General features: G+C 39.1%; 1 protein-coding gene across 1 annotated transcript in view; it reads left to right on the forward strand.

Moving 5' to 3' along the window:
• The window catches only part of NRG3 (neuregulin 3), a 912,476-nt gene that overhangs the window by 365,466 nt on the left and 519,448 nt on the right, over window positions 1-27,562 (forward strand). The window contains exon 2 of the mRNA XM_006112415.5: window positions 4,509-4,638. Coding sequence (XP_006112477.2) covers window positions 4,509-4,638 — 130 coding nt within the window. The remainder of the gene's footprint in view (window positions 1-4,508; window positions 4,639-27,562) is intronic.

Genomic DNA, 27,562 nt, shown 5'->3' on the forward strand with positions numbered 1-27,562 from the left:
GCATGAGGCTAAATCTTAACAAACATTGGTACTTAAAAGGCACTTAAACTTGTTACATTTTCTTAAAGAAAGAAAAATGCAATGCTAGGGTGTTTGTTATACTTTTTCCCTAGATGACACTAATCTGGCTATTATAGAAGTACTGTATTCATACTTTTTTATTTCACATACATGTGAATACACAGAATAATATATATGCTGTTAAATTTCTCTTGCATGCAATGTAGACCACAGAAAGAGTGTCTAGTCCCCAGGAAATTATTATACTATTGGGATAGTTATATGCTGCTACTCCCCACAAAAGTACAAGTCATAAAAGTGAAATTCTAATCCCCTTATGTCAATGGAAGTTTTGCCAATGGCTTCAATGGACCCAAGATTTAATTGAGTTTTCATAGAATCACAGACTGAAAGGTATTCTAGAAGCCATCAAGTGCAGTCCCCTGCACTCATGGCAGGGCCAACCTCCATCTAGACCATCCCATGTTTTCTAGTAATTTCCAGTTAGTTTCCGTATGCTTGTTTGTCAATCTTAATGTTTCACTACTAATTTTCTTATTTAAAAAAATGTGTTTGATAAATTTCCAAGCTTCCTATTGGGCATTCTGAGTGAAATATGTTGTTTTTGGAGAGTTTTGCTCTTCTTTTTTTCCTTGTCTACTGTCTTCATCAAATATGAACAGTGTTTTATGAAGTTCCCAATGTACTTAGTGCAGCTTAGGCCTCCTTCTCCACAGCCTTAGAGAAAAGAGAAAAAAACATAGGCTTTGCCACGTGTCTGAAAGGTTAAACAATTTGGGCAGACTCCAGGAGGGTGAGTGATTTTCAAAACTGGTGCAGTGCATGAGTGGATACAAAGGGAACTCCTAGAGCAAGGGTGGGCAGTAAAAAAGTGGCCAAGAGGAGCTGTGATCGCCTGATACCTGTGGAGGTGCGGGTAAACATAGAGGTGGGAGCCCACCAGGGACTAACCCTGGGGGAGCGGATCCAGACCATGGACCAGTATTTGCCTACGCCTATCCTAGAGTATCGTTTTTTCCCTTACATTTACCTATATGTAAAGCTGTATGTCTGGAAAACATTCCTAATGATGAGGGCTCTGTGAATTAGTTGGATTAGTTTTCCACAGCAAATGCAGAAGACCTTACATTACGTTCATTTTAAAACAGGCTTAGTTATCAAGCCTGTACTGTTGATATGGACCCCGTAAATATTTTCCTTTTCCAGGAAAACAAAACTGATCTGCCTTTCAAACTGACTATGGCAAAAGCAGTTGAGCTGTCAGGAACCATCCGGTGCTGGCAGGTGACAAAGGAGATGATTGGCTAATCCAGGGTTCGGATGAGAGAAGACACAATAAGAGAAATAAAATTAATACTTTGGGACCCAAACATTATATAAAAATATTTCAGTTAAAAAATCTATTAAAATTTTCTCTCATTTTCACTTCAGAACCTAAGTTGTTTGGAAATTAAAATCCTAAAGTTCCCATTGCTAAATGAAGGATGTAAAGCTCTTTCCATTAAATCAAATTCTTGTTCTCTTGCTAAATCAAGGTCAGGTAACAAGTCCGAGCTCAGCCCACTAGACTCATTCATGCTGCTCCTTAATATGCTTTGTAAAGAACGCAAGCCAACGAAGGAAAGGGAAAAGAGAACCTAGAAATTCTACATCCTAATTTAGAAGGATGGATTCTAGCAGAATTCCTGGCATTTGACAATCTGTAAAGAAAATTGTTGTGTTGGAGATTGACTCTACTTCCCAGTGATTTGTTCCAGAAGCCACTTTCTGGCCTTAACACAAGGAGCTCATCTTATCCACCGCTAGATTTAATTTACTCCAGTAAAAAGTAGTTTTGAATAAAGTTCAAAGGGGAATAGGAAAATGGAGCTATAGGGAAGAACAACTTCATTTACTAATTTTATAAGTGACTCTGGGGATTGGAAGCTCAGAAAAAGAGCGACCAAAGCATGGGTTAGTGGCATTTATATAGCCTCTATTTGAGAACATCTGGGCCCACATGAGAGCCTTTACAACAGAGAAATATGTTTGAATGGTTCTGCTGCCCACAAGAACTTAAGGTAAACCAAAAATGGGTAACATCAGTGACAATTCATGTAGGGGAAGGGAACTTCAGTATTTGACAGTAGGCTGGAGAATGGTAGATGTCGGTTGCAAAAGAAGGATCCTTCAATGTAATCATCTTAAAGAAATGACCACTTAGAAAGAGTTCACACATATGGATAGTAGCCCTTTAATTCTTTCCCATGTTTTCCCCTAAATTCATGACTGGGGTCCTATTCAGAACAACTCATTTTATACATTTGCTTTTTGTTGCAATTACATACTTTACATATATAAAGAATTATCATGGGGAGAAAAAGTAACAAGAATAACTAAAATGTTAACCTTTCACATCCAAAGCTGAAAGCTTTTCATGGAAAACTCAAGGGACATGATTTCCAATTTCAAAAACTAGGGCTGTCAATTGACCTGCATTAATGCCTGCAATTAACGCAGGACAGGATTAATGGGTTAATCTGCTCTGGAACTTCAAAGGCGCAGTGCACGCAGAGCCAGGGATCAGCTGGAGTGCCCTGCTGATCCCAGGCTCCTAATGGGTTGCCCCTTTAAAGCGCCAAAATGGAGCAGCACTTCAAAGGGGCTTTGCATTGCAAAGCCTGGGATCAGCTGGACATTTCGCTTGTGCTGTCCCTTTGAAGTGCCGTTTTGGTGCTTTAAAGGGTCAGTGCTGCATGGAGCCGGGGATCAGCTGGCATCACCAGCTGATCTGAGGCTCTTAATGCGCTGCCCCTTTGAAGTGCTGCCACAGCACTTCAAAGGGGCAGTGCTGCATGGTGCCTGGGGTTAGCAGGGGATGCCAGTTGATCCCGGGCTCCTGTAGTGCTGCCCCTTTGAAACGCCATCGCTGCATTTCCAAGGGGCAGCTGCACTGAGCCTGGGATCAGCTGAGGACTCCAGCTGATTCCAGGCTTCCACAGCGCTGCCCCTTTGAAACACCGCCTCAGCATGAAAACGCCACCTTTGCAGTGAAAATGAGCACTGTTCTCACTTGTTTAGTGAGAGGGAGCAGGATTAGACCAGGATGTATGATTTTGTATGTTTGTGCAGCTTCACCATATTCCCTTTGGGGATGTGTTTGTGTAGTGGTATAAAATATTTCTCATACAGGGCCATAAGGTTAAAACTGACTTCTGTGTACAGTAACTGCATTAATATACAAATGGACTGCATAGTGTACTTACATTTAGACAGTACTTCCCCATAGTGGCATTTCTCATTACTTTTCTAGACAGTACTCAAGACCCGAGTAAGTCAAATGACTCTTCTTCCTTTCTTTTTTGTGCCTTCTGTCCTTTTGAGCAGTTGAATCAACATGAATAAATGCTTCAGACTGTCTGTTTTCTCATACAAAGGGGGAAAACAAAGGAAGCTAATGAAGCAATTTGCTGCCAGCTGTAGAATGTTATCATTTAACGATTTTTTTAAACATAGCCAGTCTGGGTGATGGGTGGAGGAGGTTTAGTGGAAAGGATGCAAAATGTTTATGAATTGCAAGGGACTTTTTTTGGCTTAGCAGCAGAAATATTGTAATGCATTCCCATAAATGTGTTCACATTTTTTAAGTGATTATACCAATAACCACTCTATTCTGAGGGAAAAATGGAACAGGCAACAGAAAAGGAGGTCCAGAATTTAAGACTGTGCTACTGCCATGTTATACCTTTTATAGCTAACCTAAGTTTTATGTTCCTTGGAAATATCATTATTACATTTTCCCAGACATTAGGAAGACTATATCTCCTAAGCGAGTGACTCAGCTTAGGTAAAAGGTCTCTGAAATCAGTGCCCTTTAGGAAAGAGAATCTTCAGCCGGCTCTTTTCACCTTCTCTTCCTGACCTCTTCTTTGTGGTTGAAGCTGTTTAACTTATAGTATAATTTTTTTTAAATAAAAAAAGTTAAAAGATTCTTTTAAAAGAAAACCATTGTTGACAAGAAAATAAATTTAGTAAATTTAATTCAAAAAATTTAACCAGCTCTGACTGGAAATAAATTGTCCCTCTTATTCTCCCCATACATATGGCTGGTTTAAGGATGAAACAGGTTGCTGTTCCTGTGATACTGTGCCGCGGCAGGCACAGCCAAAGCATGACAGATTTCTGAAAGTGTACCAACAAAAGGAAAATTACTAAGGGTTTCATTCAGACTCATCTATGCAGTGGATAGATGTAATATGTGGTTGTTAGTCATGGAAAAAGACCAGATGGACTTTTGAGGATAACCAGTTTCTGTAAAAGTAGCAAGCAAAAGTAGGCAAGTCACATGTTTAAACCTACCTTGAAATGAAGTTAATAATTTGGATTGTCTTGGTCAACCCAATGGCTTTGAACCCATTGATTTCAAGAGACTTTAATGTAATTTGTAATGACATTCCACGTTTTAATGGTAGTCTAATGGCATTTCTCTCAATATGTTTTCTTCACAGATACCACAACATATTCCACTGAGCGATCTGAGCACTTTAAGCCATGCAAAGACAAGGATCTTGCATACTGTCTCAATGACGGGGAATGCTTTGTGATTGAAACGTTAACAGGATCTCACAAACACTGTCGGTAAGGCCCTTCGCCAAATGTTTGACAAAAAAAAAACCTTGCAAAAATATTTGATAATATCCAAGACTACAACTTTCAGAAAAAAGAAATGTACTGGCCTGGAAATCAAATTTACATTTAAAAATTAGTAGAAAGCACAGCTGATTGGGTCTGTGTTGCTTGTTTTTTCCAAGTGTTATCGTTGCAGGAATAAAATAGGGGCAAAAGAAGCAATGCTTTGTTTGGCTGCATTGATGAGAATAATTCTTTAATACCCAGATGTTTTCTGAAATGATAATCCAGTGCAAATACATACATTTATTCTTATTCCTATAATTTAAGATGTTATTTTGCTGTTTTTTTAAATTATTAGTTATTTATTTTTGATAGTCAGATCAGCATTTTGATGATAGTGTTCAAATAGGAAAAAAGAAGCTCTATTCCTGGATCCAAAGTATTAACAGCTGTTATATGTAACTGTTCACTAGAGAAAAGGTCTGTGAAGTTTTCATGAAGCTTATGTGCATTTTGACTCATTTACACTTGCCTGTTAACGTCTATATAACACCTGAAAGGAACGTCATTTTAGAAGTAGGAAGCTATTTTAAAGATTACTGAAAAAGTGATCCATCATACTAAAGGTAGCCAGAGGTACTAGTAAGAGAGAAGAGAAAAAATCTTTGTTAACTCTGTCCTCAAAATGGAAAAAAAAAAGGGGGGGGGAGGGGAGAAGGGAGAAGATCATGCAGACAGCTGAGGTGTGCTTGTTTTTGTTTTTAAATATCCAAATATTTAAAAAAATAGAATCTGAAACAGGATGAGATAATTTGAACATTTAAATTCTCCTTTTCGGACACTTTAATTTATATAAAAATGGGCATATAAAATGGATACCTACAAGCATAAATGTCAAACTGAGCCATCCATATATGAGACAAAATCTGTAGCAAAATTTTCAAAAACACCTAGTTTACTGGGAGGCTAAGGCTCAGATTTTAAAAGGTCTTTAGGCATTGCTGTACTGAGCACTGTAGCACCTAACTGATTGAAGAGCCTGAGTATAACTTAGGCGCTTAAAATCTTAAGTCCCACTGACTTTCATTGAAGTTTAGGATTTCAAGATCCTAAAACTAGGGTGTCTTTGAAAATTTCACTCCTCTTCTTTGAGTGTCCATGTTTGAAAGTTGGGCTATTAAAGGTTAATACACCAATCAAATTATTAGAAAAATATCCCTCAAAGCTTTTTATATTTTATGTTGGGCTGGCAATTTGTTTTTCCTTGCAATTTGTATATGCTTCAGTAATCATTTATCTCTCTCCATTATTTACTCTCCTCATATGACACACTTATTAAATTAATTATTCTGAATCATGAAGCATGGAAAATGATGACATCGCCTCGCCAAGCCATCATAAAATTTTATAACTATTTTAAAAAATGTTTTAGTAAGGCAAGTAAACAATTTGTACTCTTTATTTGGAAACTATGTAGGGAATCTTGTCAAATATTTGGGTACTTTTTTATACCCAACAGAAAATATAGTCACTGTTAGGCAGATCATAAGGTTTGCTTCTGTCAGCAGATATTTGGCACTCTGTTTTTGCAATTGTATATGAGTTATATTGACTAAATACCATCACGTGTAAATATTGACAGGGGTTTGCTATTTTCTTTGTTCTACTTTCAAGATTTTCCAGTTGGTGCTCCACAAATTCCTGTTTAATCAGAGTGGCCATAATGACACTTAAATGGCGGTTCTCACAATACTGAGATGGCACTCATACTGCAACTTTCCTGATATTGCTATTCCATTACCAAAATCCCCTACTATTTCATGTTGTCATTTCTCATGGGACTAAAAATCACTGGCTGTTCCTTCAAAGCTTCTGCCTAGGACATATGAGAGACCAAATATTGAGTTATCCCTCATTGTGCGGGCATGATATTTCACCTTACTTCGTCTCCTGCATTGCTTTTCTGACAGGGAAAGGTGCCGGTTCAAGGGAAATGCAGCAAGAGGGTTCTGTAGAAATTATTCTAAAACTTACAAAATTTAACAAAGAACAATGTCCCACTTGGATCTTCTAACAGATTCCATAACATGAATAGAATACTTCATAATAGTTCATAAAAGATGGCTCAAGTTCTGCTAAATTCTATCAGAGTTTTCCATAAGATTATCAGGTACCCAAAGTATATAAGGCAGCATCTCTCACTGAATCTCTGTTAAGATACTGACATACTTGCCCTAAATAAATTGTGAATTTTTTATAACATAGCATCAGCTAGTGACTCCCTATTTGAATGGGGCAATAATTACTGAGTCCTCTAAATTCTGAGGTTAGGATTCACTTTTCCTAACACGACGAAACCAGAAAAATGTATACTTTTTTCCCCTGCACCAGAGCACTACTTTAGGCACTAGTAGGGATAGGGGATGGGAATTTTTCCATGTAGTGTCAGTACTCTGCTCCGAGAGAGCAGTTAAACTCATAACTTGGTTAGCGCATGTGTCATTGGTAAAATTAGCGTAGATGATAGGTGCAGAAAACTAGGTAGCAATTTTCCTGCTTTAGATGAGGATTATTTAACTCCCATTGAGATTAGTCATTCAGTTCTACCACCCGACACCATCTTGAAGATTTAGAGAGAAAACTAAGTTTTATGATAGATTCTCATTTGAGTTTGATTCTGCATCTCATCCATGAGTAGAACTATTTATTTTGATGGGACTTTGGCAAGCGGAAAGTCTGAAGCTTGCAGACCGTGACATTGGCACAGTCATTGGTTCATGTGGCTCAGGTCGCAAAAGGTGAGTGGATGTAACAGTTCACCTGAGGATAACTCTTTGTGAGAGTGTATATTGATACTGGAGTGCGGTTTCTGAGGAAACAAGCTTTAATAGTTCTCTCAGCAATTCTTAAACATTTTAAGCAAGGTCCTTGTCTATCCAAATGCTGCCATTACGTCATTGACAGCACAAAGGGAGTTTGAAGCTCTCCTGCATCGAGGAATTCATGAATTGAGAAAAGCCATAATAGCTGCCTCTATACCAGTAGTTCTCAACAAGGCATTTGGGTCCCCTTGGGGTGGTGTGAGCAGGTTTCAAGGGGGGCTGTTAAGCAGGGCTAGCCTTGCTGGGGCCCAGGGCAAAAAGCTGAAGCCCCATCCAAGCCCACTAATGCTGAGGGGCAGGGAGGCAGAGGAAAAGAGCCACTGCCCTCGGGGCCCGGTGACTCCAAAGGGCCCACATTGCTACTGTCACAGCAATGGATCCCAGAGCCCCGGGCCCTTTAAATTCACCACTCCCACAAGTCTACTCTTCAGTTCAGGACCAGGTGTGTGCATCTTTATGCTCCAATACAGGAAACAATTGGGGGGATTCAGTTGAAAGATATAAATGGGGGTTAGGTGCTTATCTGCCCTTTCTTCAATTTGAAAAACTCACGCATAACCCACAATGATTTAGTGGGACTTAACAATGTGGTAGAAGTTGAACAGTGCTTAAGCAGTTTCCTGAATCATGGGCATCACCAAGTGGCCAGTGATAATTACTGTTGTTGATGCTAAAACGTGATGGTCACAGTCCTCTACATCCTCCTCCACACCTTCTTACACTGTTCTTTGCTTCAGACATGCACACACTCCTCCTCTTGTTACATCTTCAATGAGATGCGAGCTACATTGAAATCAGTGGCAAAATTCCCATTGACTTCCGTGATGACAGAGTTTTTCCACATTAATATTGCTTGAAACGGATAACCTGAGTCATACCAGTATTTGGGGGCAAAAACAATTTTCACTTTAGAAAGAGCAATACAATCATTGCCTTCTATTAAAAGATATTTCCTTCCCCCAGGTAGTACGTTGAGTATTCATAGTGTCTAGCACTTTATGTAATAGAGTAATTTTACTTTCCACTGAGCACCTTCAGCAGATCAGATTTTGTTAATGATTTCCCTTTGGACAACTTTGTTTACTAAACTGTTTAATTTTCTGAATCCCTTCCTATTTTTGTAAGCGCTGAAGCTTGCACACAAGGTTCATCTTATGAATCACCAATGAAGGTGCAAAATTGCACTCTAAGGATTATTTCAAACACACATCATTGTACAAGTAAAATGGATGCCTACATATTTTAATTTCAGGTAGAACTCATTTGGATAGTTCAATTGACTTTAAACAGTACCCCACAGAGAGGGGAAATAAAAGTCACAGTCCATTCATTATTGTTTGAAATGTTCAAATTAATATTCCCCAAAGCTCTGATGAACATATACATGAGGAAATGAATGCTGTAGATACATAATAATCTAACATTATTGTTGGGATCTGGACAAAAGATAGTGATTATAAATTTGAGCCACCATACCTTTAGTGGACAGAGACAGTGATATGAGTTACACATTTTTTAAAAGGCTCCGTTTTAATAAAACACACAATAAGAGCACACGTGTTTATATAATAGTTGCCAAATGAAATCATTATACGCTTAATACCTGAACAGAGTAGTTTTCCCCAGACACAGGGGACTATCATATTCCAGACAATTGATAATCCAATCCAATGAGTCTCTGAATAGAATGACTGAAACCTGCAAGGACACATGTGATGTTTGAAGGGCTTAATCCAATTCCCACTGAACTCAGCACGAGTGGGTCAGAATCTGGGTTGAACAGTGGGCCACTGACCTCATGCTTCAGCAGGGCAGACGAGACATTCAGCAGACATACCTGCCAACTGAGCAGGGAAGGGATGCTTTCCCTGTAATTGCTAATGATCTGTTCATGGGAGAGGGAAGGAAGAAAACTACTTTAAAATTGGCTCATCTCACATTGGCAGGTACTAGCTGCTATTCATATGAATGACTCTCTGACCTTATCCCCACGCCTGCAGGGATTGAAGACATTTCTTAATCCATCTGCCAGTAATACAAGTTTGAGTATTGGCTAAAGCCACCATGTTTGAGTGACAGATGCCCACTAGTATAGATAAATCAAACCCATCTTTTATCAGCTTTCTTCCTGAAAGGCTAGCTAGATCCAGTTTATTTATGAAAGATACGATTTGCCTCACAAGTGCAGTCCTTCCCTCAAACACAAAGGCAAATATAATTACAAACCTACACAAGAAAGAAGAAACTACCATTCAGTAGTTGCTGTCTGTAACATGAATACAGAATTAAGAGATGGAGATGGGCAATTACCAAGATACAAACAAATAACACAGAAAAGACTCCCAAAGATCTTCTTTCTCTGGCAAAGATTATCATAACATTACAGAAGAGCTTGTTCACACACATACTCTCCCAAGCTGAAAAATAAAGGCAAAGCACACAGTCTAGACTCCTCTATGTGCTAAAAATATAAACATTTCTTCAAAAGCCTGAAAAAATCACAGCCACAAATATCAAGCACACTTACGCTAATACTAAGTATATACTTTACTAAATAAGAAACACATCACATCACAACTATGTTCAACCCAGTGTGTCCAAATGATCAGTCAGTAACACATTGGGGGGGACTCACTTTCATATAAGCTTAGAATGGGCCAGCCCTTTTTTTCCACTATATTTTTCTACTATCTCCTTTAGGCTAAAAGACTTTGAAATGTGCGCCAATCAGATATTTTCAAGTGTCTCATTTACATTCTCCTCTTCACCAGCATTTTAAGTACATTAAAACCAGTAGCAATGCCAAATCCAGTCATTTTTCTACAGACATTGTAGAAACCTTAGAGATAAAAGGTTAGCAGAAGATGAAATGTAGCTCTCTTGCCAGTCAAACTGACTAAAAACAAACAAACAGAAAAAACCAGTATTAACTACATTTAACAACCAAGAGAAACTGCATCTGAAGATGCCATACACTGAAATTAATTTGGAAGAGAAAATAAACAATATTTTGCTGCTGAGTTTTAAAATAAAGAAAACGGGGCACACATCGGTGCGGTGATACATTGTCATGCAGAGTCAGAGCTCTGGTCACCCCACACCAATAATCTGACCACTCATCTATTTCACTGTGTGTGTCTATCTTCACAGTGAATAATTTCATCTATAAAGATGCAATGCCATAAAAATAACAAAGCAGATTATGAGCTGATACAAAATGACATCGCTCGGTTGTAGTCAATGATTACAGTGGATGATTGACCATTGTTTTATCAGGCTCTTATACATCTGTGATAAATGAGTTCCTGATCTGTTTTAGCATGTCATAAACTCCTCAAAAGCTTGTGTACTGTTGAGCAAGCATTTCAGCGGCCTCTGATGACTTGGTAGAGTAGTTGTAGTTGAAGCTCAGATGGAGTGATCACAGAACGGTTGCAAAAATGGTCTTTGTTACTTCAGTGTCTCAGTTTATATTTCTGCTTTAGCTTTCCCCTTTGTAAACTCCTTGGATTGCTATTGGATAAGTATAGTGCATTCCTGAAAACCTAGTGTCAACATTTTGCACCATAAGACTTGCTTGTTACTCATGTGAAATGGTTGTGTAAGTTTCAGCATGTAGCTACAAAAGATACGCATTATAATGAACCGCTATGTTGGTCTGATGTTGAGTTACATTATTAAAACATGAATCAGATACAACATTCGATGCAAAAGACAGCAAGTGATGTCTGTGAAATTCTCAGAAGACCCTCCTATCTGATGTCATAAAGAAAAGCAACATAGGTACTTAACTTCAATTCTTATACTCATTTCTAAGCATTCTTATTGTGCCTTTTTTATGACCGGGAGTATAATGGCAATCAAATAATTATGTTCAGCTGACAATTTAGAAACACATATTTGCATGTTTTCAAGCTTGTTGAGAAAAGGCATGTTTGTTTTCATGTGGATCTGGGTGTGATTTTTATTTACAAACTGCATTTCTTTTAGACTTCCCATCCCTGGATTACAGTACATTGACCCAACAGTATGAATCATTCCAGATTCTCAAACAAACACCTATGAGTCACTTCAAAACCTAAGTAAGGCAAGGGAATAGACATTGATCCTAATTTGAATGGCTGGCAGTGTCTCAAACTCATTTTTGCTGTTTCAAGTTGTGCCTTACCTTGTAGTTCAGACTTGTGATGTCACTTAGCTAAACTACTGTTGCTTGAAGCTACGGGATCTCTGAGAATTGTAAGATTTATGTGGAGACTTTATTTAAATGCAAAGGAGACCAAAATATGTTGTCCATTGGCCTTCTCCCTCCTTTCCTCCCCCCCCCCCCAAATCGCTGTTAATAATCTTTATTTTGAAAACTCTGGCAGAGTTAATTCAGAGTTCTCAATTTCCATATAGTAAACACATCATGGTAATCTGTTTCTTACATTAGTAACTCTTTTCTTGTTTCTCTCCTAAATGGATTGTTCAGTACCATCTAGGGCAGAGTCACATTAAAATGCATCTTTTGCAAGCTCTGCTTTTATAAAAACAAAGAAAAGGTAGAAGGATTACTTCAAATATCTAAACATTTGCAACCTTCATCATTATGAGACATTGAGCCCTTTTGTTCTTCTTGAAATCATGTTCTTAAATATAATTAAATGAAAAGCAGCTGAGAAAAATCTACTGTTCAGATTTAAGTGTGCACTTTCAATATAAAGGAAATGTTGGAAAAAGCTTAACTGTAATATTTCAAAGTTAAATCTTAGAAGTAAATCACATAAACTTCACTGAGTTAGGAATTGATTGGTTGCAGAGCAATGCTCACTTTCATGAATCCTTCACCACGTATGTATCATTGTTTAATCAAACTGAGCAGAACTATTTACAGGATCCTACACGTATAACGAGCAAAATATGGATCAGCCGAGTTTGTCTTTGAATAGTACCATGATGGTGGTGATTTCAGCATGTGGTCCCTTGACTAATGCTCAGGAGCATTATGCTGCTGCAGGTAAAGGACATCTCAGATAAGCTTTATATTTCTGCAATTTATTCCATGGTATTGGTTTTACTTTGAAGAGAAATCCAAGCCAGGCTACATTTTCTCTATTAGAGATAAAATTGAGATCCTGACCATTACTGATTGTTAAACCTCCTTTCTTGCAAGGATAGGCTTGTTACTAGCTACGTCCCAGGCTTATTTCAATATCCATATTAGAGCTGAGTGAAAACCAGAATTTCTATCTCATGGGAAATTCCCATATTTCAACATTTCTTTTCATCCCAATTTGGGACAATGAGTGAAATAACTTTTTTTTTCAAGGAAAGTTCAAAGTAATGACATTTTGGAAATGGTGAACTGTTATATATTTTAATGTAAAGAAAAGGTTTTGGTATTCCTGAAGCAACATTTTTCAAGTCACTTCAACATTTACTTTGTACCCTAAGATATGTTATCCCTCATGGAGGTTGTAATTTAGCTGCCTCATGCTCTTGTATCCCCTTATAGTCCAGACTCCCTAGACAGACTATTCATAATATAAAATCATTGCACTGAAAAATTCCCAACTATATTTAATAAGTATCTTTTCTGACTACATCAATTCCTCCTGGAGTAATGATAGTATATAGCAGTAGTTCTCAACATTTTTGAGCTTATGAACCCCTTTTCAATATATTAAAATTTCATGGACCTCTGTGGGAGACAAAAAAAGAAAAGGAAAATAAAAAGAAAAGGAAAGTAAGAAGAGAGAAGTAAGGATTTAAAACTTTAAAACTTTTTTTAAAAAAGTTAAAACTTTCCACGGACCCCCCCCCCCCCCCCTGCAGTACCACTGTGGACCATCAGGGGTCTGTGGACCACAAGTTGGGAACCAGTGATATAAGGTATACTTGTCCGTTAATTTCAGCAAACAAGATGCAGGAGTTAAATGATTCCTTTATTTAAATACACTAATAAAAGATAGACACAAACCATAATCTTTGTCTCTTCTCCTTCCCCGAGCTGCTCTTTCCCTTCTCATTTATGTGTTGTATCCATGCACTTACAGGCAATGGCTATTTTTCACTTCTTGCCAAAGAACACGATTACATTGGAGTGACAATAAGCAAAACCATTAGACAGGGATGAACCAAAAGTGGTTTTTTTTTCTATTGAACACTCCCTTGTTCTCTCACACCCTTCAAAAGAAAGCGGGGACTGAGTTATCATCCCTCCTCCCACAAATATTTAAAGACATGTCTAGAAGGTTCAGTAAAGTCCATCCTACAGCCAGGTTTAAGGCGGAGGTTTAAGTATAAAGGAAGGTATTTTTTTGGAATGCTCCCTTCTACCATCCCTTCAGCTACAGGGAGCAGGAGCTGGCAGTATAATTGGAATGTGTTTCTGATCACACCATCTGTGTCAGCTTACCCCAACTCTGGCAGTAGTAATGCCTGTTTGATTACTTTTTAAATACTTTGCTCTTCTCTTCATTCACCCTGCTTCCTTGTGCTGTCTCTCTCCAGATAAATGGTGGATGTGGAGCATTTCAAGGCAGAGTTGCTATCCCTGCTCAGGTGAGCAGCTCTTGTATGACTTCAGTGAAGGAGCTTTCCATTAAGTGAAAGAAGTGAGACTGTTGGCTCCTTTGAACCTATCTACATGGGAATACTTAAGAGAATTAGGGCAAATCAATTACATGTATTAAAACACATTACCACCTGTTGGCATATGTGGCAAGTTATATGAGCCTGTGGTGTCCCAGCACCAGGAATATTCCTTAGCTGGTGCTGGGCTCCACCAAACTTCATTGCCTGCTGCCTCCTACCCCCCTTGCTGCCCCCTGGTGACTTAAAATGCTCCAGGATCCCCCACTGCCACCAGCAGCAGTACAGTGGGACTTGAGTGGCTTCCTGCTGGCCGCTTCCTGTGTCTGCTGCTGTGTATATCCCTGTGACCCAGGCTGGAGTCTCTGAACTGTGCACTGCTCTAGCTGTTGGGTGTAGCACCTAGAGACCCCCAACACCTAAGAGCCATTGCTAGAGGGGGTTCCTCAGTTAAGTGTGGCACTCCAATCCCCCTTGTGCATCTCACTCCCTCCAGAGTCTGCACCCCACTCCCTCCTGCCCCAACCTCCATCCCAGGGCTTGCACCCCGCAACCCATCTCGTGGACACATTTCCCACCAGAGCCTGTACCCCAGATCTTCTCCTGCATCCAAACTGCCCCCTGGAGCCTTACACAGGTGGTAGATGTGGGGAGAGGGTTGCAGGCTCAGGACATTCTGGGCACCACCATCATTTCTACAAACTTGCTGCCTCTGCCTATGAGGATGCTTTCATTCAGCAGTAAATTTCCGTAGTCACTCTAAGTCACACTAAGTAGCTTTACCCTCCAAGACTACTTTAATCCTGAGGGAGATCATCCATACACAGATTTAATACTCATTGACTTGTCATCTTTAGTCATTTTACCTTAAGGTTTCTGGAATGTCCCCATGTAGAAGATCCCCCTTTCACTCCCACCCCAATTATCCTGAAACACATTAAATAGAAGAGGAGAAGAAAAGGAAAGAAGGTTGCATAGAAGTGGGCAGCACTGCAGATTGAGATATAGTATAATGATCTGGTTAAAAAAGAAGATTTGTAGCTCTATTGTGTGACTTCATTGGGAGATAATTGCATGGATTCTATGTTGAGATGGGAACAAACAAAAAAACCTCGGTCTTAATGCCATCCAAACATTTGGAGGTCTGAATTCTAGAAATGGTTCCTAACTTTAAAGCAGGCCAAACCAAAATCTGGGACCCAGTCTAGGCATGGATCTCCGTTTTGTGGTATGGTACCATTTCTATTTGAAATCCTTTTCAGTAAAGATGAATGAATCTTCCATTTAAACTATTTTATAATCTTACTGCAAAGTTATCAATTGTTTGTTTTTGTATTTATTAAATTCCATTTGACTCAAATATATGCATATTGATGATTATTTTGCACATGTGTGTAATACTACAGCAGAGCTATTATTAAAAGAGAACTTGAAAATGCACCAATAACAAATACTATGCTAGACAATTCTCTTAAGCCTTAATAAAAAACAAACCTCAGTAATAATAGGTGATTTCAACTATCCCCACATTGATTGGGTACATGTCACTTCAGGACAAGATGTGAAGATCAAGTTTCTTAACACCTTAAATGACTGCTTCTTGGAACAGCTAGTCTTAGAACCCACAAGAAGAAAGGCAATTCTTGATTTAATCTTAAGTGGAGCACAGGATCTGGTCCAAAAGGTGAATATATCTGGACTGCTCAGTAATAGTGACCATAATGTAAGTAGAATTAATATCTCTATGGTTGGAAATATACTATAGCAGCTCAACGCAGTAGCATTTAATTTAAGAAAGGGGAGCATTTAATTTAAGAATTAAGTTGATCTGGAAGCGGCCGCGGGTCCGGCCCCGGGTCCTGCGCCACTTTGCTCCCCGTCTCCCTGGTCTGCTGGCTCCCGCAGCAGACCAGGGAGACGGGGAGCAGCTTTTCGCGCCCTGGAGGAGGTGGGCGGCGGGACCAGGCATCCCACCGCTCCAGTCCTCTGGGGCGAGAAAATCCCCGTTCGTATCTGCGGATCCGACATAAGTCGGATCCGCGTAACTCGGGGACTGCCTGTATCTGCAGTTTTAAAAAGGAAGGATGTCACGCTGTTAGAATTGCTTTTCAGTTTATTTTTATTTTAAGGAAGGACATGCATGAAATAAGCAAACAATATATGTAGAAAATGGTGAAGGGAAATTAACCCTCCTTTCCCCCAAAACCTGCCTTTTTTCACTGTAAATTCACTATGGTCCTCTTCATTGCAACTTTAACCTTCTACAATAAAAGTTGTTATCCATCATGTTGGTGGAATGGCGGTGCCAGTTAATAAAATATTCTGGATAACAGACTTTTATTTTATTTATGGGACACCAATTTTCATAGGAATAAAATACAGTGAAGTATAAAATACGATTGAGGTACTCACCAGACCAGTAGTAGTACCACACTGCAGAGTGGTTGGTTGCTTGAAGCACTCAGATAAATGGGTAAACTTTTCTATACATCAATTATCATTGTAGATGTAGTTGGGGGAAATTGGGCTGAATCTGTCACGACCCTAGGACACATCCTGGAATTTTCTTTTTTTTTAATAAATCTCTGATTTCAGCTTGCTTACTTTCCTTTTGTCTCTTTTGCATAAAAGCAGAGTGCAGAATATGCAATTGCATAATGTGCTGGACAGTATACTGGTCATAGTTGCTAGACTGAAGATTTGTATTGTGAAATACCAGAAATGTCAGTTAATTGAGTGACAGCTAACAGAGCTTTTCTTTCCAGTAACCACGCAACACACCTCCACCATAATCATCCAGGAACACAGCCCTGCAATCAGCCAACTCTGCCCATACCTACACTAGCAATTTCATCACTGAACCTAACCACATCAGCCACCAAATCAGAAGCTCATTTGACTGCACATCCACTAATCTGATCTATGCCATCAAATGCCAGCAATGCCCCACTGCAATATACATTGACCAAACGGGACAGTCTCTATGGGAAAGAATTAATGGACACAAATCAGATATCCAAAAAAGTAATACACAAAAACCAATACACAAAAACCAGTTGGAGAACACTTTAATCTCCAAGTCATCGTTTTGTTTCAGGCCAATTCCACAAGCCGAATACACAGAGAAGGGTTGGAACTTAACTTCATTGACAAGTTTAATTCTTATGCAAAAAGTATGAATAGGGACATTGTCTAGCTCCCACACTACCTTACACATCTTAATGACTTAACCAGCCAACCAAACAATGGAGATGCTAATTGTTCTTTCAGCCTCTTGTAACTATTTGACCCATCTACTCACTGCCTCTTTTTTTTCTCCCCTCCTTTTTTCTCTTTTTTTCCTCCACCCCTCTTTGCTTATTTAGTCTGGGATCTGGACTTCTAATACTGACATCTGAATATGTGGGTTGTTCCCATGAAAGCTCATGATACCATCTACATCCTGGTTTTTTAAGTTTTTCCTATTACAGACTAACTCAGCTATCCCTCTAGAGCTTTTACTGTGTATTTAGTTTGATCATATTCCTTTTTTACAGTGATATTATCTCTGTGGTGTGAATGGCTGAAAGGGAAAAATCATAATACTTATTAATGGATTTTAAAGCCAGAAAAAATCATTGTGATCATGTATGCTACCTGACTGCATAACTCAGGCCAAAGAATTTCACCCTTTGAATTATATACTGAGACCCTAATGTTCTGCTGTTCTTTGCTTGAAAGTTTTGGTGTGTAAGATTGTCTAAGTTACGAAATATTGCTTCTTGCAGTGACATTGTTTTTGCTGTGCATAAGCACTGCATGATGTATACAATTCCAGCATACTCTTTTCTATATAAATTGTTTCAGGCAAAGCTTGTAATGGAAATAGTTGTCTCCATCTGATGAAGGTTCAACGGTACATGTGAAATGAGCTTAGTTGTCAATAGGCAAGTAAGGGTGTCTATATGACTACTCTTTGTGCACTTTAATAGTGGTCTTCAGAGCAGTGATCTTTCTAGAATCACTTTTTTATTTAAAAGTATTTTTGGCTGAAATTTTTGTTTTCCAATGAAAATTTTCAGTTTGCTTGGTGAAAACTGTGAGGAAAAAGTTTACAGTTTGACCGAAATGTAGACCTTTTATGCAACAGGAAAGAAATAATTCAATAAAACCTACTGTTGTTACAGGAACCACTTTTGTACTTTCTCCAAACCTGCCTCACCCCCTTGGGAAATATTCCTCATAAACAACAGCACAACTATCTCATTATCCAGTTCCTATCTGCTCCGATGCCTACAAAACACTTAACGGTTAAGTTGTTGTTGTGCAAAGACCACTACCTAACATGCTAATCAGTGTTATGTGTTATTTACTTGGATTTCCCATCTGTCTACATCCTTTAGCTGCCTTCTGTTGGATACTTAGATTGTAATTTTTTTGTGCAGGGACCATGTTTTTGCTCGATTTGTTATAGTGCCTAGCACAAACAGGGTATTCGTGCTTCCTGGGGCTACAGTAATAAAGGTATTAGATGACAGGCAACACTATGGAAGCCATAAGTTAGAGAAATTAAACATTTTTTGCATATCTTTCAAAATGTATCTTTTGATGATGATACCCTGATGCTTTAAATCTCCGTTTGCCTTGATGAACGGTTTATCCTGCTGTGCACTTCCCCACAATCACATTAGCAAATAAGTAAAACACCTTATTTTCCTTAGGAGAAGAGAAAATGTTAAGACTCCAGGTCTGTTTGCATTAATTAAAATAAAAAATACCACAAATTGATGGAAGGAAAAGACAGCAGAGGAAGAAAATGTTTTGCCTTCTGACCTTTCCTTTGGAGTAGGCACTAAGCAGATTGTGCTGCTTCCTACAGCTCACGTTGGTTGGGAATGGCAAACTGTGGCCAATGGGTGCTGTGACCAGTCATACTTTAGACGCTGAGGTAAATAAAGCATCTGGTGGCCTGATAGGGGCTAACTCTGGCAAATTGTGTCTGGCCCTTGTGCCACCTATTGCCCACCCCTGCTTTAGAGGTATCTGTATTTCTTGTTTACTGGAGTATACTAGGTATTTTGCAGGGTTTTTAGAAAGCGGCGGATGCAACACATGCATCCCACGTCTATAGTTTTTTAAGAAGAAGAACAGAACAAAGGTCATTTTACTTGTGTTTTAAATCTGGACCCTGGATAGAGCGAATGCAGACACATTTCTATCAAACATATGTTTCTGAACTGAAATATGAACTTTTCAGATTACAAATGAGGACCGCAAGTAAATAGCCAGAGGCTACGTCTAGACTGGCAAGTTTTTCTGCAAAATCAGCTGCTTTTGCGGAAAAAACTTGCCAGCTGTCTACACTAGCCACTTGAATTTCTGCAAGAACACTGACTTCCTACTGTCTGAAATCAGTGCTTCTTGCAGAAATACTATGCTGCTCCCATTTGGGCAAAAGTCCCTTTTGTGCAAAAGGGACAGTGTAGACAGTTCAGATTTGTTTTGCGCAAAAAAGCCCCAATCACAAAAATGGTGCTTTTGCGGAAAAGCGTCAGTACCAATCTAGACGCTCTTTTCCACAAATGCTTTTAACGGAAAACTTTTCCGTTAAAAGCATTTGTGGAAAATCATGCCAGTCTAGACGTAGCCAGACTGTTTTATACCACACAGATATCCAGTGACAGACATCATGGTCCATACCTTGCTCTTTATTTTCACATGAAAGAGCCATTAAAAGAAAAAAAATCTGCAAGTAAATTTATGGAAAGATAAGCTGTATTCCTATTAAAATTTAAAGCATATAAAAAATTCCCCATACTACAAAGTTATCAATGATTCTTTTGTCTAAATGGGTAATCTCATAAAATTCATGTTAGCTTTGATTTGCTTTCATCAACCTCTTCTTTCAGGACTCCTCCCAAGGTATTTCATGTAATATTTTTGTGTGTAGGTGTTTAAAACTCTGAGAATTATTGCAGTCAAGGTGATATAATTACTTTCTCTTGATACCAGGAAATCTCTTTGAAAGTGAGATTCCAACTGATTCAAAATGCTGCTGTTACAATCTCTTAATCATTTATTGAATATATCACAATTCAATGTCTTATTATTAATACTCATATTCTTATAGAATTACTGAAACCAATGGGTATTAAATATACTACATCATCCCAATTTGATTATTAAACTTTTTAAACTGCTATTTAGTTATGCTTTAGAGAGAAATGAACAAGTCGTGGTGGTAACATATAAACTATCAAGACTACACTATTTAATCTAGAACTGACTTGTATTTCATACTTTCCTTTCCTATAGCTACTGTCATTATTATCTGGGTGGTAGAAGGGGAAAGTCTGAGGACCCAATTCTACAATCAGATCCATAAGGGCAGAACTTTATTTTTGCAGCAAATCTCCTTGAAATTATCAGAGATCTTCTCAAGCACAAAGATTAATATTGGATCTACTTTTCCAGAGGGAATGTGTATGTGAGTTGTGGCTGGATTCTCTCCTATAGATCTGACTGCAGTCTGCTTGCAGCTTTAAACTTACGGTATCTTATTCACAGACTAGATACCATTTCCCGCCTGTGTTTAGTACTCCTCCCTCATTTCTTTTTACCTTGTTTCTTAGGTGTTTCCAACAGTTCTCCTGGGAGGGGAAATCTGAAAAATAAAACCAGGCTTAAATAAGATTTATATAAGGCAGGGATCTTTGTTTTCTAGTCTTAACTTACCCTGCCTTTTAGTGGAAAATTATTATAAATCCAATATGGTGTTTAGTAGCAGGTGACAGGATTACTTGACCTCGTAATGTCCCAGCCGAGTCCTCTCAGGAGGAGAGTGAAAAATAGTTAACCCTAACCTTAAGTCTTGTTTCTTCCTTAATGGCTCATCAGGTCTAAGCCTGGTGTCTGGTGGATGTCTTCCAAAAATACACAATGGTAATTGTTACATAGCCCATATTCCTAAATTGAAATACAGAAATGATACATGCATGCAAATTGGATAATCACATTCAGGAAATCATAACCTTTTCAATGATCTTTCACATGAGCCATCTGGCACAAAGTATCTTTGTTTTGTCATTCATATTATAACAGTGTTTCTATGAAGAAATGGGGTGTAACGTCACAACAGAGAGACAGAAAAAAGCACCCCTCTACAAGTGAAAAATAATGCGGGAAGCACTAATCTGTCTTCTCAGGGAGACATTTTTCTTCAGGTTTCATTCAGACTCCAAAAAACCATTTTTTAACCATTTCACGTATTCCTAAGAGTAAATCCAATACCATATGACTGTTTTTCACTCTTAGAGTCTCAGAGAAACATGATATAAGCTCTTATGTGGTTAAGTACTTAGAATCATAGGGTTGGAAGAAACCTCAGGAAGTCATTGAGTCCAACCCCTACTGCTACAAGCAGGACCAAACTCAATTAAATCATCCCAGCCAGGGCTTTGTCAAGCCAGGACTTAAAAAACTTAATGGATGGAGATTCCACCACCTCCTTCAATAATCCATTCCAGTGCTTCGCCACCCTTCTGGGAAAACAGTTTTTCTTCATTTCCAACCCAGTCCTCCCCCTCTGTAATTGAGACCATTGCGCCTCATTCTGCCATCTGTCACTACTGAAAACGACCTCTCTCCAATCATCTTTGGAATCCCCCTTCAGGTAGTCGAAGGCTGCTATCCAAAGCTACTTACATGGTGTAAAGTGAACTTCAGCCTGAGGTTACCCCCTGGAGCATGGGTGGCAGCTACAACAGGCCAGGGAAGGCTCAGCATTCCCCAGCACAGCAGCTACCACAGGATGCTGTTTGCGGGTTTTTACTCATTATTAGGCACCATGCATATTCTGGGACAGCTGTGGAGGCTGTGTCTGCAATTCAGCTTCCCAAGTTCATCAGTAGTCTTCTTGGACACAGCATTTTTCCACTGGGATCTGGGGAGGCATGCCATCCTTCCCATTCTTGTCCAGCACAGCTCCACAGGGCTGGCATTATTTGGGCAGCTGGGTCCAGCCTGGGGTCAGTACAGTCCTGCTCAGGACTTGGGGCTGCTCAGGCTGGCCTAGAGCCTTGATTTCTCTAGCTGGGTCTCCTCCAGCAGCCAGGGGGTGGGTATCTCAGGGTTCTAATGGACCTGAGGCTTCTCCAGCTGTGGAAGGAGGGGTATTTTGGCCTCGTTCTCTGCCTTTGATGTAGGGGCCTCATACAGAAGGTATGGGGCCTGGAAGCTCATCTCCCAGAAGGCAGTGTCCACTCACCACCCATGCCCTTGAGAATTCTCCACTGGGTACATTAAATCTAACTCCCTATAGCATTAATATTGGCTAGAGACAGGCAGCTGAGAACTTTTGTGTTTGAAGCCAAGCACAGCAGTGGAAAATTGAACCCTGAGGCTCAGCTATGTTAGCCAAGGTCAGGCTATGTTTGGTAGGAGAAAAGATTTATTTAAATTACACGGGAATGTGTTCCATTTACTACAAATAATTATCACTTTGTGACCATTGTTTTTCATTGTCCAGTGTGTCCTGAGATACACATTTTTTACAGGTTGCTTTTCACCCCTCCAAGATGCTGAAAGGCAAACTAAAGGACAAAAGTACACATTTCTGATGATGCACAATAGACATGTGTTGAAATCAGAAGAAACGTACCCACAAGGACAAAATATTAGACTGCTACTGATAATACCCCTGGAAGGTTTATTTTTAAACCCAGTGAAACTTGTGTGTGCTCTCAATCTGCAGTGACCTTTTGGGATAGGCTATTAATATTTGTGAATAGTACAGAGAACAATTATTGAGGAGAAGGTATAGAATAAATCAGTTTTCATAAATCACTCCCAATTCCCAAAAGCTAGATCAAAACACTACTCACATTTTGATGTGTAAACCAAATGCTCTTTTTAATTGTATTTCCCTGCAGCTCGAATAAATAGTTTAAAAACCAAAAGTACCACTTTAGTCTTATTTGCTTCTAGGCAAGGTTTCTGAGGAATGGTATTATTAACATTAACCACATCATTCTAACATTAGTATGAGATGTTCGCTCTGAGGCTTGATTGGATATCTGAGGAAAAGGGTGTAAACAAGACATTGTGAGGCTATAGGTTCTCTGCAGTCAGGCCAGGTCATTAGAACAGCGCTCAAAAACAAGTGCCAAGGGTCAAAGCTGAACATAGAATCAGGATGGGACTGAATACAGCATGGAACTGAGATCTGACAACAGCCTATTGGTCAGGATTGGGATCGCAATCTGTAGACAAAATCATAGGCAGAGTCTGGAAGAATGCTGGAGGTCAAAGCTGGATTAGAATCAATCCAGGAGTCTGGGGGTCAGGAGGCAGATGCAGGGCTGGAGTGGGTCAGGAACCAGGCTTATGCAGAGTGAGACTTGGACATGGGCACGGCTGAAGTAGGCTGGATCAAGGGCAGGGCAGGAGGGAAGGCTGGAAGATTCCTTCCTTCCAGCAGGAGGGTTCCTAACCCAATGGTATGGTTGCATAGACTGACTTGTATGGCTCTGGTAGAGTTCATTGAAATACTTCTAATCCAGGTCCTGCCCAACAATTGCCCCTCTTCGTACCTGAGAGATGAGTCCCTGCAGGCTTTGTTGCAGGGTGTGTTACAGCTGGATGAGAACGCCGGGTCCAGAGGTGGGTTTGCCTCACAGGCATGAATACATTTAAGCTGGAAACCAAAGAGAGATTTTTAACCCTTAGAGGACTATGGTTTTGGAACAACCTCCAGTAGGAATGGAGAAGGCAAACAGTCCAACTAAATGTTAGGTAACATTTGATACATTTATAAAATAGATTGTGTGTCAGATTTGCTGGGGACTGGCTTATGCGGGACTGGACCCGCCAGGGCTATGTTTCTATGAAAATTACTTGACTGATGATAAGTTTGTACACTGCTTCCTACACCCACCAAGTTTGAGATCTTTGGGCATTGTTGCAATAGAAATAATTGATGATGATTACAATACTTTTCTGTAATATAATAGAGGGAATTACAAACCACTGATAACTCATGCATCCAAAATGGGGAAAAAACCAACCAATCATGATACTGAAGTTACACTGATGGATATAGAAGAAATAATTTCCAAACTGTAGTATCTGACTTTTGATTCGCAATGCTAGATTAGTTTGCTAGTCTTGTCTAGTTGTTCAAGGTTATTCAAGACCAATCAGAGATATTAGTGAAAATCAATAAGAAGTGTATCTTTGCAAGGAGGTATCACATTAATTTTTATTCTGAAGTATTAGGAGGAATTCATTCAGAATTAGCGAGTTATATAAATGGCCTGCACATCCCACTCCAGTATACTCCACTGGAAATTGTGTGTAAGAAAGTAGAAACCTTTCCAGTGCAGAAGGGCCACATGAAAGCCTATACTCCTAAAATCCCACTTATACCTTGGTTTGAAAACTTAAGTGGAACTTAAATGGCTTTTAGGTCTTATGTTTTTGTTCTGTGTGAGGTAGAGTATTTGTTTTATGCCATTCTTTCAGGTGCCAGGTGTACATTGAAAATATGATTTCTCTAAATCTGGGATATTATTTTTGTCAAAACAAAAGAGGAATTTTGATTCCATGAATAGATTAAGGCAGGAACCTTTGATCTACAAGTGGGCTTCTCATTTGCTTGCAGCTTTCTTGGATTTTTTTTTATCTATAGGAGATATAAATATTGAGAAAAAGAAAGAGAGTGAGAGTGTTAATCTTTTGAATGGGGGAGAAAACAAACATATACATCTATGTGCATTTATATATAGAACACAAAAAGGACAATACACAGAAAAGGGTAAGAAACAAACAAACAATAAAGTATCAATCTAGCAATTGGTAGGGGATCACATATCCAACAAAAATAGCTGGAAATTGCAGAATTTTTCAGTTTGATATAATATAGGTAATAAAGATTAATTTAGAGGTCAAAATGGTGAAAGCTAGTATTGCTAGTTAGACTAATATTCGAAGTGCAACATTAGCTTAGGGACATATACATTTATTTTCATCTAACTACTTTTCTGTGTGCGTGTTGAAAGTGAGTGGACATTATCTAAGTTACTAACACTGATGTAGGCTGCTTCCTTAGCAACAAAAGATACTCCTTTTTTTCCCCAAGACTTTTTCCTCTCAAAAGTCATCTGAGGTTCTCAGTTCTATTAGTAATATGTGATTTAAAAGCAAACAAACTACAAATAGTAGCAATATCATCAGGCAAAAATATTGTTCTCTGGAATGAAAGGTTACTGAATTTCCAGCTGACCTGGCATGAGAGAAATTGGCTGTTAGATGCAGTGTTGAAAGAGTGATATATTGCAACGAGAATAGACTAGCAACTGAGCACTTTACAAGATAAATTATGTGAAGTCTGACATCTGAACTGGGTAACTTTTCTAGCTGGTGGAATTTTTAACTTGGTTTTAATTGAGCATGACTTAAATCATGTCTTTGTAATAGAGTTATCTATATTGAAGGTCTTGTGGATGAAATCCTCTCTCTGATGAATTCAGCAAAGTGTGTTTAGTCATGGAGTCACTCTTAAGGTTACAGTGCAAATTACAACTAAAGAAATAATATCTTTCATTTTGCATTGTGGATTTGAATTCAGTCTCCATATTTGTCCAAATATCCCTTCACGGGGCAACTGCATTTTCAATTAAACTTTTTTTTTTTAGGTTAAGATATTACTTTACTAGATTTTGTGGAGAAAATATTTCACTTTAATTAGAATATGTTAGCAAAATTACCACAGGTCCTGTGATGTCTAAATAAATATTTGCAACATCTTTGATACAGGCTATTTTGAAATTTTAATAATTAGCAGAGTTATTTCCCATAACTGGCATGGTCCTTGAGACATCAGAGGCAGCTCTGGAAAGTGGAACACAAAGTTTTGAACATCTGACTACTTGGGCTTCAGCTCTCTGTCTCTCCTTGTCCCATCATAACTTGTCTCAGCCCTGTTGATTAAGGGAAAAAAGGGGGATATAGAAGAAGTCAGGAGCTGAGATGTGGAGGAAGAAGTCCAGATTCTTAGGAGGCCTAGCGCTTGTAGCTTTGCTATAAGACAGCAACCTGACCGAGAACCTATTTTGGTAGAACTGGGGCTCAGTTGGAGAGAGATGAATAAATCTGTCCAAGGATGGAGAGATGGGGATTGGGTATAGGCAAGGGAAGAGGTGTGTGTGGCTAGCGAGCAGTGCTGGAGAACTTAGGGTGGCCTGTACTGCTGTAAAGACCTTGTCTGGTCCACAATGTGAATTAATGATTGCTTGCTCTATACTCCTGTAATCCTATTCCCAATGGAAAATCATATGGCTATGAAAATAAAAAGGAGGGGAAACCCATTTGCTATGTGAGTTAGGGAAAACAGTGAGATCATAAAAATTGCCATTGAAGGCAGGGAATTGGTGTCAAGGAGTAATTTGGAACCCCTGCTTTTTCGCCCCCACTCCCAACTTCTCATCTCCCTTTGCCCATGCTCCTTTAACTAATTCCCCCTGCACCCAGACATCTCCCCTCCTTCTCCTCTCTCCTCCTCCCCCCCCCCCCACTTTATCTATAAAAACTAGTCCTAGCAGACCGAGACTTCACACCAGACTGTAACTCCCATTGTGTGAACCACCGGAGCAACTGGAGCAAGGTTGCTATCTGCAATTCCTGTGGCATCTTCAGCACTAAGTCTGGCCCTCAGCCCTCCACCTTTTCTCCTCTCATCACCTTGCAGTCCACATGCTTTCTGTGAAATGATCATTAGTCACTAAAACTGGTAGACATAGGTGACTGGAGCTGAAGGATAGTTTTTATACAGAGAGTGGGGAAAGAAGAAACTGTTGTGATAGACAGGATTTTGAAGGGTTTGCAATGAGCTATTGAACTTTCTACCATTTACATTTTGGGGTCCACAATCTACTGAACTTAACTCTAAATTAGCATTTTTATGTTTGTGAAAACTTAGCCCTAATTTCAAAATAACCCCCCACCCCTTAGGTTGAATTTCTAAGCAGAACATCTACACTACCAAGCCCTCTATTTCAAAATCACAGGCTGGTTATTTTGAAATCTGTACTCCTGCTTTTCTCTGGGAATAATGCTAATTTCAAAATAGTTATTTAGAAATAGTGTAGTGTGGACGCCCTGGTGCCCTTATTTCAAAATATCTATTCCCCAGAGTAATTTGAACTAATTGCTCTCTAGTGCTTCCTAGGGCTTTAAGTCAAGGTAGTGTGCCACATTAACTGTGCCTGCCCCGGACTAATTTCAAGACTTCCCCTCAGTGTGAACACACCAGTTCAATTTTGTTAAATTGGGACTTAAGTTGAATTTAGTAATTTTAAAATAATTTCCTAGTGTAGACATGGCCTTAATGGTTTCCAGTGATAAATATGGAATGCCATTAGATTTCAGTTCAGTTCACTTTTTTGACAATTGGGGATGTGTTTTTGATTTATTACATCAATTACTGGAAAACCAAT

The sequence above is a fragment of the Pelodiscus sinensis genome, chromosome 8 (assembly GCF_052426305.1).
Source record: "Pelodiscus sinensis isolate ZL-2025 chromosome 8, ASM5242630v1, whole genome shotgun sequence".
NCBI lineage: Eukaryota > Metazoa > Chordata > Testudines > Trionychidae > Pelodiscus > Pelodiscus sinensis.